Source organism: Amphiprion ocellaris, chromosome 20, assembly GCF_022539595.1.
Source record: "Amphiprion ocellaris isolate individual 3 ecotype Okinawa chromosome 20, ASM2253959v1, whole genome shotgun sequence".
Lineage (NCBI taxonomy): Eukaryota > Metazoa > Chordata > Actinopteri > Pomacentridae > Amphiprion > Amphiprion ocellaris.
In genome coordinates, this window is record NC_072785.1 from 23,459,194 (window position 1) to 23,479,322 (window position 20,129).

A 20,129-nucleotide genomic window follows, 5' to 3' on the forward strand; every position below is an offset into this window, starting at 1 on the left:
CTGATTGAGACAATTATCAAAATTTGCAATCCTAATTGCCTTGCTAAGTGCAACTGTAGAACTGTAGAATTGTGGTACATTTGGATTTATGTCGTGGCAGGCTGCATGTTGTCAGAAACCTTCTTTGCTTTGATAACAGCTCTGCACACTTGTGGCTTTTTTAAAACCAGCTTCACCTGTTCAGCTCCTTCAGCAGTCTTGAAGGAGTTGTCTCACTTGCTTAGCAGTTATCAGCTTCTCAGAATGGATTAGAAATAGTTTTAAATCACTCTCAGGCTCTAGTTAGGGCAAGGTCAGTCACTTTCAGCTCACAGACTGTGGTAACATGATAAAAATGCAGAAGGATATTGCTCTGCCGAAGCAACCATTTTTTGTTCATGTGACACAATGCTGCACTGCATCAGTCATTCACTATCTGTATCTGTGACTGAATTTTATGAAAAATAGCCCGGCAGGCTCTGAACACCTCCATTATTCAAGCCTGGCCACATTTTTAAGCTTATCTCAACAGCTGAGGAGGCTCTGAATACTTTCATTCTTCAAGCCCTGTTTGGTGGTTATCATTACTCTGAACCACTTTAACAATAATCCAAAGAAAGACCAGATTACCGGAAATCAGAAATTCACTTTTATTATTCTACCTCCAATTTAAAGACGTGCTATTTTCAAACTCACATAAAATATTTAACTGAGATGCTATTCAGTACTTATAATTGAATAAATATAGCTCCTCCCTTTGTATGTGGACTTGGAGGACACAGATAGTAGCTTTTGTTGTTGTTTTCACATATTTGTGGTGTACTGAGGGAAGTCTGGTAAGTCCATAAAGGCAAGTTAGTCCTCAAACTACCATTCAAAAGTTTGGGGTCATCCAGACAATTCCATGATTTCCATGAAAACTCCCACTGTTATCCATGTGCTAACATAACTGCACAATGGTTTTCTAATCATCAATGAGCCTTTCAACACCGTTAGCTAACACAATGTAGCATTAGAACACAGGAGTGATGGTTGCTGGAAATGTTCCTCTCTACCTCTATGGAGATATTCCATTAAAAATCAGCCGTTTCCAGCTCCAACAGTGATTTATCACATTAACAATGTCTACACTGTATTTATCATTCAATTCATGGTATCTTCATTGAAAAAACTGCTTTTCTTTCATTAATGAGGACATTTCTAAGTGACCCCAGACTTTTGAACGATAGTGTAAGTTCAGTAAAGAATACACTCGTCCATCAGCTGTCCAGGCTCTACCCTGGGATGTCCTCCAGATGATAAAGGATAGAAAATGGATGGATGGATGTTCCCACTCTGTCTCCATCCCTCTCAGTGAATTTGAGCTATCCCCGCTGCTGTATTCTCTCTGTCACTTACATTTTCCCACGCTGTTAAAATCGCTTTGCTCTCCATCTAAACGTCGCCCCTGTCGTCTCCTGACCTATCTTTTCCTGGCCAATCAGCCTCTAGACGATGTTCTTTAAATTCATTGCAGTTCTGTCACTCTCCCTTCCAGGCTGCTGATCATGCATTCTTTCCCATCCTCATCTCCATATCATCCGGTTAGCCACGGCATCTCAGCCACTCAGTATCAGCCATCTGCCCATTCCACTCTACCACCATCAGCAACTGGACTCCAGGGAGTCCTGGGTCAGTCGAGAACTGGAGGACATTTGGGCTTCAAAATGTTTGAAAACAAAACTTTCTCTTTTCCAGTTTTCTGCTCCATATTGATCAGTAATAGGTAATAAACTATCAAAGGTTTGATTGGTTCAGCTTCCACATCAATGGTAGCATTTTTATTCCATGTTTTCTGTGCTGTTTGCTAACCCTAGTCTAATCCATGCTAATGCTAGACTTAAAACAACAAAAACAAGACATAAAATGACAAAAATATCATCAACAAGGTTGTTGTGGGACACACATTCCATGAATAATAATTATTATTTCAAATATGTTGATAAAAAAAATGATCTCACAATTACAAGAGACATCAGTGAAAAAAATAAAACCAAAAAAGTAGATTTAAATCTCATTTAACTGTTTTATTTCAGATTCAGTTTGGTCATCATAGAGGGACAAGAGAAAATGGTATTTTAGGAGGAACTCCAGACTTATTTAGTGTTTTTTAAAAAATATTTTCAAACAATCTTTTCTCCTAGGTTTTTTTTTTTTTTTTTTTTTTAAGGTTTGGTCTCAGGACAAGAACATTTACAACAACTGCATGTGTTAAGATTGTGTACATGGATTATTTGAAATTTGATGGGTGGAACGTAAAATGTCCTCCAGTTCTGGAATGACCCTCCTCCCCTCATCTGCTACCTTCATCATGGCCTCGACCAATGTTCCCTGTAATTTTTCATGAGTGTGAGCAAACACACAAACTCCCTGAGCGTCCCTTGGACCACTGTGAGCAACATCAGACGTGTGCACTGTGGTCACACCAGCATCACATCCATTCAAGTTACATGGTTCATTAAAAGAATCAAATTACAGCATTTACATTTCTGTTAAAACACTTTGTCAACAGGAGCCAGTTGAAGGCTGCAGTGATTTTAGTGACACTACAATGTATAAGAGTGAAGTTATTAAATATTTGTGTCTCTCATTGCTGTTGCAGTGATTTTGCAATTTGCACAGTCCCTGTTCACTCCATAGACACCAGTGCTCTGCTCCTCGTGTTCACGTTATGAGATGGGGAGGGGCAAGTTGTGGCACGGCACGGCACGGCACAGGTCGTGTGTGCATGTGTGTGCGCACTTCTGTGTGCTTAATGTTTAAATTAAAAAAACTAAAGTTGAGATGCGGAGGGCACCTGCTTGACACTGAGGGCAAAGGGCAGGTGCTCTAGCACCACCTGGTGTCTATCTGTGCACACCACTGATTATAAGCATCCTCTGGTTGTGAAGGAAAAATTACTCACTTTCTCACAACTGAGGTACTTATTGTTTACTGTTCATTGTTGTTAGTTTATGACAGCCTAAATGCTGAGTCATCCCAAATGATCACCCTTGACTCATGGTTCTCCTAGATAGAGAGAGCAAACTTGCGTTTGCTCTCTCTATCCCCTAATCTGACCCAGAGACAGACAGACCCTTGGTAAAGATGACATAGGGATGGAAGAACAACTATCTGGCTGACAACGTAAGAACTAGATTACATTGCTGTATCACTGTACAGATGGATCCTGAACTAACAGTCCTGCTACAATATTTGGAATGTAGCCTTAACCATGGCATGCCTCCCAAATGGTATATATGCCCAAAGCCAGAGAGACTCCTTAGAACTGATGCTGCCAGTGCTCACATCACTTTGTTACTCGCTGTATCATTTCTCCTGAATTCAGTAAACCTTATTCTCAACATAAGCCATCTGAGACTCCAGAGTGTCTCTGAGTTTGCCTCCTGATTCCTCTTTCAACATCGCAGAATACCCTAACACTGGTAAATTAATGACCATATACTGATGTCTCTCACCATATGGACTTCAGGAGAAGACTGGGGATGATAAACTGTGACCTGCTGGTTGGGTTCTCTCTATTCTCATGTTTCTTACATGTTGATGCTGCCTTACTTCAGCCAGTCCATGAACAACAGAAAACATAGTTTGCTTTGTACCCACTGCCAGGGGTTTGACTCTTCCCACTCACGTCGGTACCTTTGCAAATGTTTTTGCTTCTTTGGACGTGGTGGAGTTTCGGGTGTAGACATGTTTAAACGTGTGGGAGCAGTGCGCAGCACCATCTGTAACCAGGCAACCAGAGACAGGACCATAGGACGGGACACATACAGAGAACTCTGAGGTCTATCAGCATGCTAAAGTTTCTGCAATAAATTCTAGTTTCATTTGATATTTCCTCACTGAAATGGGGCACATTTTGAATCCAGCTCCTACCACTCTGGTCTGCCTACAAAGTCTGCAACCAAGAGTTCCTTTACATCTGTTACAACTGTTTCTTCCATGCTCTTTCGGTCCTCTAGCTTGTCAGTAGAAACTACGGTGTCTGCTTTGGAGATAGTATCTGTGTGTTCTAGGGTTTATGCAGGAGCACAAAGCATGTCCATGTCTAAACAAACACACTTACCTCGCTCACAGGTGCGTGACCAGTAGCCAGTGCCAGTGCAGTCGCAGATGAATCGATTCCAGCCTTCTTTGCAGACACCTCGGTTCTTGCATGGGTAGCTCTCACACTGCTTGCCTTGTTGTTTGTTGCACGATGGTTTGATGCCAGCACCATTTTGTGCTTCGGCAATCTGACGGATGTCCTTGCTTCGACCGTCAATAAAAAGGTCACGGATACAGCCCACATAGCCATAGTTGAGCATTGCTGTCCAGAGTTCTGTGGGCAGGATGAGGTTGGTGCGGTCTGTTGGAAGCCCCCCCAAGTACATGTCACCCTCCAGGTCAAGGATCTCACTCTCACCACTGGCTGTGAATGGAGTCCTTCTGCTGTTTACAGAGATGGTGCCTGAGGTGGAGACAGTGGAGATCAGTTAAACATCGATACCAAACATGGAACATGATACACAGTGATGGAAGTGGAAATCTATTATTTATCCTAATCAAAAATAAGCAACATGTTGGTTTTTACATTTTGTTTAGGTAAATTAACCCCCAAAAATATTTGGACACAACACTTAACTAGAAAAGCACTCGGAGAGCACAGTCTTCCTCCAAGGCTGCCTATTCCGCCATATGTCAGAAATGCAGCATTTGTTTATTAGTTATTGATGATCAGAAATCACAGCACCATAGAATGTGTCCATTTAATATAGATGTACCCATAAACAAAATGACCTTGCTCTGAGCACAGGTGTGTGTTATGCATGTGTACATTATGTACGGATACCGAATCTGACCTAAATATGTAGCGAGCGGCAGGAATTGATGGGACTCAGAAACACCCCCGCAATTTAATCACTTGTTCCTTGGATCATTTCTGAAGGATAAGTCCTGATAAGTCCTCAGTGGTGGATTTGTAGTAGGATCACAATCATGCGATCATCAGCAGGCAGCTGACGTAGTGTTCACTTGTTGTCATGGTTACAGTGATGCTGTGCCGCTATCTGGCAATGATACAGAAATCTTTAACAAATCCGTGGATCCAGACTATAAGCTGCATCACTGCCGAAATCTGATCATTTGGTCCTTGCTATAAGACTTTACAACATCAGCATCACTGGCTGATGTTAACATAAACTGGACTATATCATTACCACCCCAAACCATAAAATTTGCACTGACATTCTTGCACTGCACATCTCTGCACTTTTAAACTTTATTTTTAGTTTTTTCTGTTAAAAATTTTTTTCACCCTTGTATATATTGTAAATAAAGCTGCTGTAACAATGTAAATTTCCCCTGGAGTGGGGAGAAATAAAGAACTTTATCTTATCTTATCTTATCTATCTTATCTTATCTTATCTTGTGTCATTTATGACCTTCCCTGAAAATTTTATCCAAATCTGTTTGTTTTTGAGTAATGTTGCTCACAGACAGGATTCACGTATGCCGATCATCACATTACTCATAGCGTTCCTTGACAGAGTAATAAAGCATGTGGACATCTAATAGTGGGATAACTACAGAACGTAGTTCCAATGTTGTACTCTTTAGTCTGCCATCCTTTAGCTTGAAGAACTTGACGGTTTCTGCAGTCTAGCCTGGAGTCCACCAGTATCTGCAACAGCTGCAGCCAGATTCTCTGCCTATCTGCCAAAAACTGTAAGTTCACCCCCACTACAGCATCGATCTGATGCCTGTTTCTCTTTGACATCCCCTAGGTGCTCTATGGGATGTAAGTCACTGCTCTGGGGGGACATTTAGGATCATGAATCTGACACACCTCACAAAATATTCAGCAGGATATTTTGCTCTGTACCTTTAATGTCAGTTGCGTCATTCCTTGAGCTTATAAACTTCTCTGCTGTTTCTCTCCTGTTTGTCTTGATTTTAGTCACAATGATTCAATGTAATCTTTCTTGGTCTGTCTGTGAACCGGTATATCTGTTCTCAGGCACAAGTCCTTTCTTTTCACTGTATATCCAACTGTTGTGGCTCAAAGAGTTTTGCTGAGAAGGTCCTTCTTTGGGTAAATAAACGATTCTTGACCTTTTTTCTGAGATCGCTTCACATGTCTAACTGGTGTCCAGATCATTTATTTTATATTCCATTTAGTGTTTGCGGTTCAATCGACTACCTTCATTATAAATTCTGATTGCTACAGAACAAAGTTGAAGTTAAAGTATTTTTTAGCTTGAAATATTTTGTAAATACAGTGGTTTACTTTCTATTAGAGTTGTTTAATCTCTTAATTTACCTGAGCGTCCGTCTCTCTGGATGTCCACGTGGTACCAGGCCCCATCGTTCACCTTCGTCTGAGTGGCCTTCACCTTGATGGTCCCTGAGCCCATGTCCAGCAGCAGGTACAAGCTGCCATCCAACAGTTCCACTGCAAAGAAATCCACCTGGACCAGGGGAAAGAGCACAGTTATAAGTGCTTCGAACATGCATTCTGTACATATGTTTTTGAAAGGATTTACATGAAACTAACTCTGTCAATCATTTAGAGGCAGAAAGACACTGATTTTCTCATGCTCAGTTGATGACACTAAATACCGCTCCTCCTAAAATAAGATGGGATTCGCTGTCAGGAGTACAATACAGAATTTCAAAATAAAACGTTTCATAACCATCTGATTACATTTTTAGTTTCCACTGTTTATAATAAACCTAAAATAGTGCATCTCGCATATGTTTGACATTCAGACACGGTGAGTGAAATAAAATAAAATAAAATAATTTATAAATGTGCAGAGGCAGGTGTGTGTAAAGACAAAGATTTAATGACATTTGTCCTGTTTCTTAGAGCTCTAACTTTGCTGTGAAGTGTTTAAATGCAATAAATCTGGAATCCATCTCTAAAATATAGTTTTGGATGCAATCGGTGTTTTTAGGCAACAGCAGCAGAGCAGGTGAAGACTGGCCACATGAGGCACTGTTGAAATTCTGAGACTTATAAATATAACACAAACAATGTTTCCTTTAAATTAATGAAAACAAAATGACAAAAGAATCAAAGTACCTTTGTTTAATACACTTGGAGATAGAAGACCCAATTTGTATTTAAGAAAAGTAGGCCATTTATTTTGTGTATGTGTACAGATTTTTTTTCATCCAAAAGAAAAAAAAGAAGGAAATAGGAATGGAAATCTGACTTTCAGTTTCACACCAAATATGTGGGATATCTTTGGGAAATGACTGGTATCATTTTAGAAGTCCAGGCTTCTAAAAGACTCACAAAATACATCTGAAGGGGTTCAGATCAGTAATTAAAGAGCTTTATGTCGTCTGAATTTTCTCTCCTTGCTTCCTTTTCTCATATTTTCACACCAACAACTTTCCAAATGAAACAATCTCTGAGTGGAATTTAACTCTATCATTAAACTCACGCAGATATATGCAATCTGAGTAAACAATGATTCATTTTATTTCAGGATGTCATGAACCAATCTCTGAGATCGGGATTGAGGTTGATCACAGCATTTATAACTCATTCATTTCTGCATGAAGCTAAACCTGATTCTGAGCTTTCATCTGCTCTCACACCGACGTCCAAAGAGAGAATAATTTATGGAGGCCATTAGGATTGTAAATTATGATAATTGTCTTCATCAGCAGCTGATAGTATTATCAATAATGGATTAATTAATAATGATGGAACTATTTATTCAATAGACACATGATGTGAGCAGCAAAGTTGGCTCTGTTAGATAATGCTACTGGCGTATAGAAATGCTGTTCTAAACAATCCTACTTTGTCTAAAACTAACAAGTTCTGGTGAGATGTCGTTAAGTCTCACTGAAGTCTTTGTCATGGTGGCCGTTGCTAGATAAACCCCCAGAATGTTTCTGCTCACCAGCACAGAACTGTCTGTTGTCCAAGGCGTGTATGTATATTGAATTCTTAACGTTAATGTACAGTACTTGAAGCTCTACAATTCTATAAGTTGATTTATCAGATGCTTTTATTCCAAAGCGACGTACATCTGAGAGTAGATCCAACACATCGAGGATGTCAGGAGAAAACAACCTTAATAAGAGCCATAGAACAAGTTCAAGTGTGATATTAAGCTCGTATTATTTTGGAAAATGTTAACAAATTGTGAATACATCAAGTGTATCAGCAAATACTAATTACTAAAAACCTCGGATCAGAATTAGGGTAATACATTTTTTTTATAAAGAAATCCGATTGGGACTGGCATAATTTTAAAGAGACACCAGCCAAATTAATTGAAAGCCACTGTTTCCACAAGTTAATGGATCTGAATTTGCTCTTCTGTCTGAAAGGCAATTTTTATCCATCCAAGAGGATTCATTGGTCCTTTCAACTAATTGGTTAATTATCGCAGGTGTCATTAGGATGGTGTTTCTTAAAGCAGAGTTGAAATGAACAAATGATCTTCAGGACTATGAACTGACCTTGGTGTTCTTCTGGCTGCGAGCAGCATCTTTGCGCTCCTGGGGTTTGCCGTGGGTGAACAGGATGAGGCCGTTGGGTTCAGTCGTGCGGAAATCAAAAGAGATGGATCCCATCCGCTTGGTGTTCCACTTGGGGAGGCTGATGTAGGCCTCGGGGGTCTCAAAAGAAATCGGGTCGAGGGTTGCCACGTTCTCACACTTGTAGAACACCTCACCCTGGATCTTCATCTTAGGGTCCACGATTCGAGCCAGACGGGACAACTCTAGACGGATGTCGTTGTTCTTATACACCACCTGCGATGGAGCAAGGACAGCTTTTATCACACCCAGGTAACACATGACATGTTTCAATAAGATATAACAATTAACAGTTTCTCATCAAACCAGGAAACACCTAAAAATAACAAGAAAGTCATCAGTGTTTTCCAGATGAATGCGATGTTTATCTGTGGAAAGGATTTTTTATTTAAGCATTTGTTAATTTCCAAACTTGTCTGTGAAGACTGAAAGCTGCTGTGTGATGATGAATAGAAAAGCGACAATTAAAAACTTGAACACATGTCCTTAATCCAATGACCAACTATTTCTAAGGCTTTATTATTCTCTGAGCCAAAGTGATCAGTAACATGATGTAAAGCAAACAGCAAACATAGAGCAAATAAAATAAGTACTAGAAACATGCAGCAATATATGCAACTATTTCCGTGTTGGTGTACTTCATCTACAGTAGTATCTTACTTTACAGACTATGCCCCCCAACTTGCACAACAGGTCACTTAAACTGCAAATACTGCCCCTCACTGGCCCCTTCAGCATCAACTCCTAGTACGTTAAAACAACAGTCATCCCTAACTCCATTTCTATGAGCAGATAGGACATAGAACAAGGATTTTAATGGTAGTGCTTCAAAATTGTGTTAATTCAGCTGCTGTTTACTGATTGTTGGGTGTTCTACTAAAGTCAGATGTCGTATTTCCTCTCCACACCAGCAGTGTGGTAACGTCAGAGAGACACAAACTTGGAATAACTGGTTCTATGTTATCCTCTCTGAACACAGTGTGTTTATTTCTACAGTGATCTGAGCATCCTGAGACCTTCAAGTGTCAAAATGTCTGGGCAAATTATTCAATAAAAATAATAAAAACATGCTATATATCAATAACTCTATAATAAAGGTTATTTTATGCTATTTCTACACAAACACACATGAATAGGACTCCAGTATTCCTTGTAGATGTACACAAAGCACCAGTGCTTGAAAACATCTGACGGGAATCACTCAGTCAAAGTGTAAACTTGTGGCTGTTTGTGTGAGATATGTGCTCACAGGGGAAAATAAAAAGAACGGGTAATTAGGTTCATGAAAACAAGTGATGTGAGTGAAAATGCTATTTCAGAGGAGATATTTCAAGTGACTGAACCACAGCAGTCTGACAAGTCTCTGTGCATTGGGTTCATTTTCACCATGGTTTCTGTTTTTTTTTCACAATGAAATTGGTCTTTCCCTGCAGTAAAAGCAAAATATCTGAGCATGCTAACGCACTGTTTGATATATTCTACAGTACACACAGACCCCAGCAGACAGGGGAGGTTGGAGGAACAAAACAAGCTTCATCCAGGTCACCTGTTGATTTGAATTAATTCAATTCAATTCAATTCAGTTCAATTCAATTCAATTTATGTAGTGCCAATTACAGTCATATTGTCTCAAGACGCTTTAAAAACCCATATGCCTGACCCCCAGAGCAGCCCTAAGGCAACAGTGGCAAGAAAACATCCTTTTAACAGGGAAAAAAACCTTGAGCAGAACCTGGCTTTTAATGTGGGGGGACCCATCTACTGCTGGCCGGGCGGATTGAGAGGGACAGAAGAGGTAGAGGAAGAGAGATAGAGGGCTGCACAGTGGCTCGATGGTTAGTACTGTCGTCTCACAGCTAGAAGATCCCCGGTTCATGTCCTGGCCTTCCTGGGATCTTTCTGCATGGAGTCTCCATGTTCTCCTGTACATGTGTGGGTTTTCTCCAGGTTCTCCAGCTTCCTCCCACAGTCCACAAACATGCTGAGGTTAACTGGTGATTCTAAGTTGTCTGTAGGTGTGAATGTGAGTGTGATTGTTTGTTTCTATGTGTAGCCCTGTGATAGACTGTTACCTGTCCAGGTGAACCTGTGATAGACTGTTACCTGTGCAGGTGTCTCCTGCCTTCACACTCAGTCAGCTGGGATAGAGTTCATGACCCTGATGAGGACTAAACAGTGTATAGATGATGGATGGATGGATGGATGGACGGATGGATGGATGGATGGATGGATGGATGGACGGATGGATGGATGGATGGACATCACTCAACAGATTAGAATTACTTCCTGAGTGAGCTGAGAGCAGCTGTCAAACTAAATCCTTTGGACTATAACAGGATCATCTCCGTGTTCAGAGCTAAACTCAGGTTCTTACGTCTTGTTGGATGTCAGCTTCACTGCTGCATTACTGCTGAGTAACAGTCAGTTCCTGCCTTGTCTTCTTTCTGTGTTTATGTATGAGAACCACCCTGTATAATAAAATAATTACAGGTTTTCAACAAACTGGGTTTTGGCGACTCATGCATGCTGTAGTTGATTTGATAATGAAACACTTTCAGATATGCCATCTCAAATGCAGTAGTGAGATTCTTTTCTCTCTCTTGTCCTTAGTTGTGACAGTGTTTTTATACTGGATGGAACAGTAATAGGGCAAGAGGTAGTGGAGTGACAATAAAAATGCATTGTATTGTACCTAACTTGGCTGTAGTTAGATGACTTATCAAACACTGACAGAATTGGTGAACTTTTCTCTCTCAAATACAGCAGCTCCTCTTCTCCTGATCTGTTTTGAAAGGTCAGTCACATTAATAACCAAAATGTTAACTGTAGCTGTATTAGTCTGCACACATCTAATAACTAGAAAAGCACTCAGAGAGCAGCACTCCTCCAAGGCTGCTCAGTCCTTGTATGATTTCAGATGGATGAAATCTTTAAAATATTCATGGTCCACAGTGGTGGATTTGTAGTAGGATCACAATCATGTGGTCATCAGCAGGCAGCTGAGTGTAGTGTTCACTTGTCATGGTTACAGGGATGCCATGCCGCTATCTGGTAATAATACGGAAATCTTTAACAAATCCGTGGATCCAGACTATAAGCCGCATCACTGCCAAAATCTAGTCACTTGGTCCTTGTGTCATTTCTGACCTTCCCTGAAAATTTCCTCCAAATCCGTTTGTCTGTTTTAGAGTAATGTTGCAGACTGTCTGACAGACAGACTGATCCGGCCCGCATGATGTCTTTGCAAAGTGTAAAAATTACAGAGAAGACATCAGCTGCAAATTGTATATTTGTAAAACTGTAAATTTAAAATAATTTCTTAACCTTGACAAGTTGTTTTGATCATAGAGTTAAATCCTCTCTGGTTCAGTTCCAGATGACTAAATGTTGTGTTCCTTTGTAGACACTCTGTGATCTGGAAGTTGTAATGTGGAAATGATAAACTGAGGATGAATGTTGTTGAAATTTCGCTTAATTTCTTAAGAGATTTCAGGTTGTTCATAATGTTTTGTAAAAACATTGTATCAGAATGTCCGTTTTTGCACTAAAACAAAGGGATAAATTAGGAGTTGTGGTTATTTATAAGTTATCATGCTGTGATTTTACTGGTCCAATCCACTGGAGATTATATTTGGCTGTATGTGAGTTTGACATCTCTGATCTACAGCTCAGCACAAACATGTGTTGGTTTGTCTGTAATTCAGTTTTAAACATGTAACAGAGCTGCTTCTCTATCCAACAGAACATTTTGTAAAAAGCGAAATACAAACCTGTGAATCATAATAATCCTCCTACATTCTACCAGGGACAGACCACAGAGTCTATCTGTTTGCATTCAGAGCCTGGTCTACATCTCCTCCATAAAGCTGCTGTGTAACAGACAGAGCTCCTTATATGACTGAGAGTCCTTCCAATGATGGAAAACAAATGAATGAATAACACCAATCTTTTATCACAGCAGCCTAAATGCTGTCAATAACAAAGGGAGGATGGAGTCACAGTGGGGGATGTGTGTGTAAATTGAAATCTGCTCAAGTGGAAAATTGAAGGCCCCTTTTTCCCCCCTCTAATTCTCTGGGCAGAGAAACACCCTCTGTCTGTCTATATTTTGGGCCCATACATATAGAAAACAAACACACCCTCTCCTCCATCTCACTCTCCTCCACATTAACGTCTCAGCTCCTGTTCCTCGTCCACAGTGCAGCACTGGCTGAGTGGGTAGACTGAGGGGCCAGGCTGAGATTATCGATAATCCACCAGCAGATTTGACAGTAAATCAACTCATCCCTTAAGGTGCTCAGGGACTGGATGGAAAATTGTCTTTTCCTCCTCTCTCCTCTCCCTCTTTTTCTTTGTTGCCTCTCCTTCTCTTTATACTCCATTCGTCCTCCTCCTGCTCCCTTTATCCATCTATCTCATCCCCCCACCTCTCAGCGAGAAGCAGCCATTCTTTCTCCTGCTGTGACTGAGCATAAATACCCCGAGCCCCTCCAGGAGCGCCATCACTCTCACTTTCAAAATAAAAGCCTTTTTTTTTGGACTCACAGACAGCACAGAAAGACATTTCTGTTGCCTACAGGGGCCAAGTGATAATACATATTTGCAGCATTTTCATATAAATATTAAAATCCACAACCGGATGGTAAAAGTCGTACACCTTATTTCAGTTTTTGGGTTATTTTAATGTGATGTAAAGTACTAATTTAATTCACAACCTACAATAAAACTCATAATTCAGCTCAAGCCTGTGTTTCATCTTCTTCTGAAAAGCAAAGCTGACATTAGTAAATTGCATGACATTGCTTCTGTGTGGAAGGTAACTTAATTGCATGAACAGTAGATTAATAGTTGTTAGGATATAAGACATGAACATCGGTCTCATCTGCCAAAGACTATAAAAGGTCCCTGTCAGGAAAATGTAAAACAGGTACAGCATCGATGCATTTAGGCTACCGAGGGTGGAACAATGGCAACATGGAATCAGAAGAGTGTCTCATTATGGTCATAGTTTGATGAAAACTGGTCCTAAGTCAGTGAAGAAAAACTCACAAAACAACTAACTGAAAGGCAGTTTGTCATCAAATCAAACGCAAAAGAAATAACAACAAACTGACATGAGAAATCGGAAAACTGTACCTCAACCATTGACTGATGAGTGACTTGTAGTTAAATTTACTTGTTAATAATGTGAATATACAATTGGAAATTACCAGCTGAAAAGCGAGCAAAAGGTACGGATAAACATTCAAAAGTGTTAGCTTGTAAGAATGACAGTTAGCAAAGTTAAAAATCAGCCGTTTCCAGCTACAATAGTCATTTACCACATTAACAATGTCTACACTGGATTTATCATTCAATCATTCATTTAATGCTATCTTCATTGAAAAAAAAAATGCTTGTTTTTCTAAAAATAAGGACATTTCTAAGTGACCCCAGACTTTTGAATGGTAGTGTAGCCTATATTGTGTCTCTTTGTGGTTGTTTTGTGTATTTTCTTAGGCTGTTTTGTGTCTCTGTGTTTTCCTATTACACCTCTGAGTGCTTATTTAGTTTTTTTATTGTTGTTTTGTGCAAAAAAGATAAATTGTTTACACTTTCTGAAGCTAAAGTCAGATATTTACCATGTGTGTTGGTGAGTTCTAAAACATAATCCTGCAGAAAAGAAAACATTTTAAACGGCATTGTGATGTCATCAGGGTGTGAGCAGATAAATAGGTCTTGTAGATGATTTGTGGTCATTCGCCATCAACACTGAGACACCTGCACACGTTTGGGATAAGAGTCATTTGAAGACAACGAACACTTGTTGTCTCTTCAGCATCATGGAAGAGTGAAGCTTCATCTCAACCTTTGTGAAACCAGCACGAGAACATCAGACTGAAAGATGTCTACGTGGCCAAATTTAGATTTCTCTGGTGCATCAGGTAAAATAAACTCAACACAAACACCATGATAAATGTGTCCTCTATGAAAATACACTCACACACCTAAATGTAGCAGAGGACAGAGCAGCTGCAGGTCATGTTCTTTATGAATTCTCTGAAAATCCTGGAAAATCCTTGTCTATGCCTGAGCAGTGGTTATTACTTCAGAGCAGCATTTGTTACAGATTGTTGTTCAAATACAAGGAAAAATGTAGAACAAAATAAGAGTAAATTAAAATGTAAAAGAAAAAGATATTTTGTTCATAGGGAATCTCCAGTTTAGTTGTGTTTTCATTTGTACTTTTGTAGAGCTGTAACTTCTAAATGTGCCATTTTATGACACCAGAAGAATACTCAGATGCCAACGGCATTGAAGCAAAAGAGTGGAGCGGCTTTGTGGAGCTGCCCAGCTCTCTGAAGGACCTGGTAGATGTAGGTGCTCTCTGCTGTGTTGTATGAGTAGAAACTGAATCGGCTCCAGCTGCTGATTTTTCTCTGAAAGGTGAGAGCTGATAGCTAACCTGACTCTGTTTCCAAATGCAGATCTATCCCAGAGAGGATGCTGCTGAATTTGAGGACAGACTTGTTTTTGTGGACTACCTGAACCAGCTGCTGAATCTTGATGGAGATCAGAGAATCTCTCCCCGTGAAGCCCTGCAGCACCCGTTTACCACCATGTCCCACCTGTCCAAGCACCCTGTCAGCAGAGACCAGTAAGTTTACAGCAGTAGTAGAGAACACATGAGGCTGGATGAGCTGATGGAGTTAGTGATTAACTGATTTTCATACTTTATCCAGTCTGAGCATCTCCCAAGCCATGATGAGCATCTGCCCGGTGGAGGACTCAGCAGACAAGGTGAACATCTCAGCAGCCTCTAAACCTGGACCTTCCTGGACTTCTGATGGAGCCTTTGACTCCAGTGACAAAGAACCACATCCCTGGTCCAATGACAAAGAGCCACTTGTCTGGTCTTCTGATGAAGAGCCAATGAGCTTGTCTTCTGATGGAGCCTTTGACTCCTATGACGAAGAACCACATCCCTGGTCCAGTGATGAAGAACCACTCGTCTGGTCTTCTGATGGAGCTACAGCCAGAGACCATAGCGTCTCAGCCTCCTCTGGTTCTTGTAAAAAAAAAAAATGCTGAACAGGATTCAGAAACTTTTCAGCCGACTCGGGGCTGCCTTTAGCTGCTGCTGGCGTCCCACGGTCGAGGACTGATTCCATTTTACTTAGGCTGCAGGTTAACATGAGAATAAAGCATGAGCTGAGACTGATAGCAGGCTGAGGAATACCTAATATACTCTCTACATCAGCGCAGACACACACAGAATGCATACATGCACCCAAACATATATAAAATACATGTGAACGTGTGTGATAGGGTGTTTGTCAGAGTTCTACGAGCAGAAAGTGACTGAAAATGTTTGACAGTGGCCAGATGAAAGAAATCCATCACTGCATTATCTCCTCCAGCAGGCTTCCACGATGCACATCATTACACACACACTCACACACTCTTATCAGTGTGTGAGAATGAGCAATGTAACACAATATGACTGAGGCTTGAAATTACCTTTTTAGATTGCCAGCCAATATAGCTAGCAGATTTTTATGTTATCATTCACTCAGAATTCCCACAAGATGGAATGAAACCGATTTAGCACCGCATAATACTGAAACACTGGACAGAAGGAAGCAACATTTACGTTCTTAGAACCTCTAAAGGAGAGCAGATTTAAAGCAATGAGGCCAAGCAACAGTCAGATCATCTTACTGGGAAAATCAACATACTCAGAGACTTTCTTACGTTTGTTTTATCAACCTGAGTGTTGTTGATGCTGATGACAACATTTTCAACAACTCTTCCTAAATAATTCAATCTTACAACACAATATCTGCATGATCTACCATTTGGTTGAAGTCCAAGCATGAAGCCTGCAACCCTGACAAAGAGGATACTGTAACTAAAGATAATATATAAATACCTCAGTGTTGGTCTCTGTGTGTCCAAAGCTATATTTATTAATCATTCTCAGGCACCCATAAATCTAAAAATATGATGTGTGGCAAAAATATTTATCTTGTTGTAATTCTGATGTAGACACAGCTGTGTTCAACTCTTCCCTTCAGATGTTCCTGCAGTCGTATTATTGGTCACATGGTCTCGACATGAGACCCTCTATGGAGTGTTTTTCAGAAACACAGCTCTTGCAGTGCATGGCCTTGTCCACCAGGTGGCAGAACATGCTTTGCAGAGCACATGTATAGCTGGGATTGCCTTAGTTAGTCTGGGAATTCATTAAATGATCTTCTTACTCAGGTTGGTGGTACTTTCTACAGACTGATTTGATTTAGATGAAGGTCTGGTTTAGTTTGGTGACATGTCAGTTAAAGGTGTGTGTAAAAAAATAAAATACGAATTTCAGTTTCAGTAGTTCATGACTTGATGGCAATGCAGGCAGTTGCAGAAATTTCTCTTAAAACATGCTCAGATCTCCATCAAAGTAGCATTTTTGAACAAACTAAACATATAATTTGCACTCTAAGTTCCTGTCCTGTGGATCCTTTTCCTGGTTTGGGGTCTAAAAGCTTCTTCTGTACTTTTAGGATTAGGTTTAAAACTTTCCCTTTTTTATAAACCTTACACGGGCTGCACAGTGGATTGGTGGTTAGTATTGTTGCCTCACAGCTAGAAGATCCCCGGTTCACATCCCGGCCTTCCTGGGATCTTTCTGCATGGAGTCTCCATGTTCTCCTGTACATGTGTGGGTTTTCTCCAGGTTCTCCAGCTTCCTCCCACAGTCCAGAAACATGCTGAGGTTAATTAGTGATTCTAAATTGTCTGTAGGTGTGAATGTGAGTGTGATTGTTTGTCTCTATGTGTAGCCCTGTGATAGACTGTTACCTGTCCAGGTGAACCTGTGATAGACTGTTACCTGTCCAGGTGAACCTTCACCCTCAGTCAGCTGGGATAGACTCCACCCACCATGACCCTAATGAGGATTTAGTAGTGTATAGATGATGGATGGATAAACCTTACAGTTAGTTCAGGTGACTCTAAACCAGCATCTCCTAGTTATGTTGCTATGTCTCAGCTTCCCATGATGCACAGAGCTCCTCTCCTCTATTTTTTCATTCCATACTTCTATATGCTTTAGTTTGGTCTCTCCCATAGTTTGAGTTTTGTCCTCTGTCTCCCTGTATCTCTGCATGCCTCTGACTTCCAGTCACTGGCCTCACCAACCTGCTCAGAGTTTATTGTCTTTTGGTGCTCATTTCTTGTCCTGTGTCTTTCCACTCTTTGAAGCAGATGTTTGCCCACCTTGAGTGTGGTTCTCTCTGAGGTTTATTCTTGTTAAAAGGGAGTTTGATCAGTTTCTCTGGTCAAAGAGGAAATGTTGAGTTTCTCTCTATTATACTTTAAGGTCTTGATTTTTACTATCTACAGAGCCCTGAGATGACATATGTCATGATTTGGCGCTACATAAACTACTGTTCAAAAGTTTGGGGTCATCCAGACAATTCCATGTTTTCCATGAAAACTCACACTTTTATCCATGTGCTAACATAACTGCACAAGGGTTTTCTAATCATCAATGAGCCTTTCAACACCATTAGCTAACACAATGTAGCATTAGAACACAGGAGTGATGGTTGCTGGAAATGTTCCTCTGTACCTCTATGGAGATATTCCATTAAAAATCAGCCGTTTCCAGCTACAATAGTCATTTACCACATTAACAATGTCTACACTGGATTTATCATTCACATAATGCTATCTTCATTGGAAAAAAATGCTTTTCCTTCTAAAAAAGGACATTTATACATGACCCCAAACTTTTGAACAGTAGTGTAATTAAAATTGACTAACTGTTTGAACGAAACAAAATAAGAGGCATCTGCCGACGTGAACCATGAATGGCAGAAAAAAGATTGTAATGTGGTAGAGTTTAAATAAACAAAGATGATTAATTATTGTGGCTACGCTTCACTGAAGGGAGTGTTTCTTGGTAAGATGTTAAGTTTAGATGACCTCAAAAGCACAAAATAGAACGGCGAGTTAGGTCAAATAAACAAAACACCAGAACAGAGAAAGCATTTTATCAATTAACATTTCTTTTGGTGGCTTCACAGTTGGTTAATGCCAAGCATGAAAGGCCTGTTGGACAGTGAATTTTCTCAGACTTTTGGTTTCAGCTATCCCCAGAGATCACAAAAATACCCCAAAAACAGAAGCTACAGCTGATTGGAAGAACAGGGCACCGATGCAGAAACTATAAACAGCCGAGGTTTAAATCTTACCCACAAAGAACACCACTACGTGGCATCTTCCCAGCTAATGTTTAGTCTCTGCCAAGGAAAATGGATGTGATTAAAATTCTGATCTCTTATCAGACTGCAATATTTTAATTCTCACTGAAAAGAGGCCATCAACAGAGCAAGATGGACCTGGATGGACATGATAACTTTTGGACAAAACATCAGAAAATACCACATAAAACACAAAAATGGAGGTATACATTAATCATTTTTAATATTTTTTTCATTTATTTATTGTTGTTGCTAATCACTGCTCTGCCTTCCTGGAGTTTCTGATGATCGCACATATTCAGGCAGTTTACGTACAGCTTTATGTACCATGAGATGTTGCGCTAAACTGACACTGAAATAAGTTTGTGCTGCCATCAGCAAGCTGCATAATTATTACAGGAAACTTCAGTCACAGCAACACAGCTTCACCAAAATGTCTCTTGTCACACCAGAGGAAACACGGCATTCGACCATGTTTACAAAAATGTTTGCAAAGCCTCCAACTTCCTTCAAACGGGACAATCTGTCCATGTCTCAGTGTTCTCTAAACCAAATACTAATTACATGCGTCAAGCCAACAGCAAAGACAGAGAAAAAGCAGCCAAAGACGGAGACAAGACTCACTGTCTGGAGTTTGAATGCCCCATGGGCCCCCATAGACTCATACAGCAGCGTTAGCGTGTGCTAGCATCAGCACATAGACAACATTACCCCTGACAATAAAATGGAATATATTCAATCCATGACCGTCTGATGATTTGCCGTCATCTTGTGGTTGCCTGAAAAGAAGCATCAGCAAAGCTACAGACCGCAACAAGCTGCACAGAAGAACTTTTAAAACTCTGACCTTCACTGGATCTTGCTGAGGAATTCAAGCAGTTATCAACTCCCCAGCTCACCAGCCAGTAAAGAACAGTGTCTATGCCCAGTTTCTTTCAGACCAACTAGACCCAGTCAGTTCTGCTGGACAACCACATCTCTTCCATCTTTATTCTGAGCACAAGAGTCCCATGGGGCTTTGTCTTCAGTCCACTCTGCTCCAGATATAACTGAAAAAAGACTGACTGACTGCAAAGTTCTGAAGCTCATGATGGCGGTGGGACTAACCACGGACAAGTCAGTCAGCAGGGAGGTGCAAAGAGAACCACGAAGACTTGAACTTTACAGGACCAAAGAACTGACCGTGGACTGCAGGAGTAACTTCTGTGCATAGACTCAGTTTCACAATCACAGGTCTGAAAAGACCTCTAGTTTCAAGAGAGGACAACAGAACGTTGACACAGACATACAGAGGGTGGGCCAACAGTAGGCTTACATAGACACCACTGT

The 20,129-nt window shown here is 40.4% G+C and overlaps 1 protein-coding gene across 10 annotated transcripts in view; it reads right to left on the reverse strand.

The window, feature by feature from the left end:
• Window positions 1-20,129, reverse strand: part of nrxn3a (neurexin 3a) — a 190,072-nt gene that overhangs the window by 77,129 nt on the left and 92,814 nt on the right. For all 10 annotated transcript variants that reach the window (XR_008599903.1, XR_008599902.1, XM_055005560.1 and 7 more), the window contains 3 exons: window positions 8,485-8,778; window positions 6,320-6,467; window positions 4,085-4,468 (listed from right to left, as the gene is read on the reverse strand). Coding sequence is in view for 8 of the 10 variants with exons in the window: in XM_055005560.1 (XP_054861535.1) it covers window positions 4,085-4,468; window positions 6,320-6,467; window positions 8,485-8,778 (826 nt within the window). In the remaining 2 variants the exon portion in view is untranslated. The remainder of the gene's footprint in view (window positions 1-4,084; window positions 4,469-6,319; window positions 6,468-8,484; window positions 8,779-20,129) is intronic.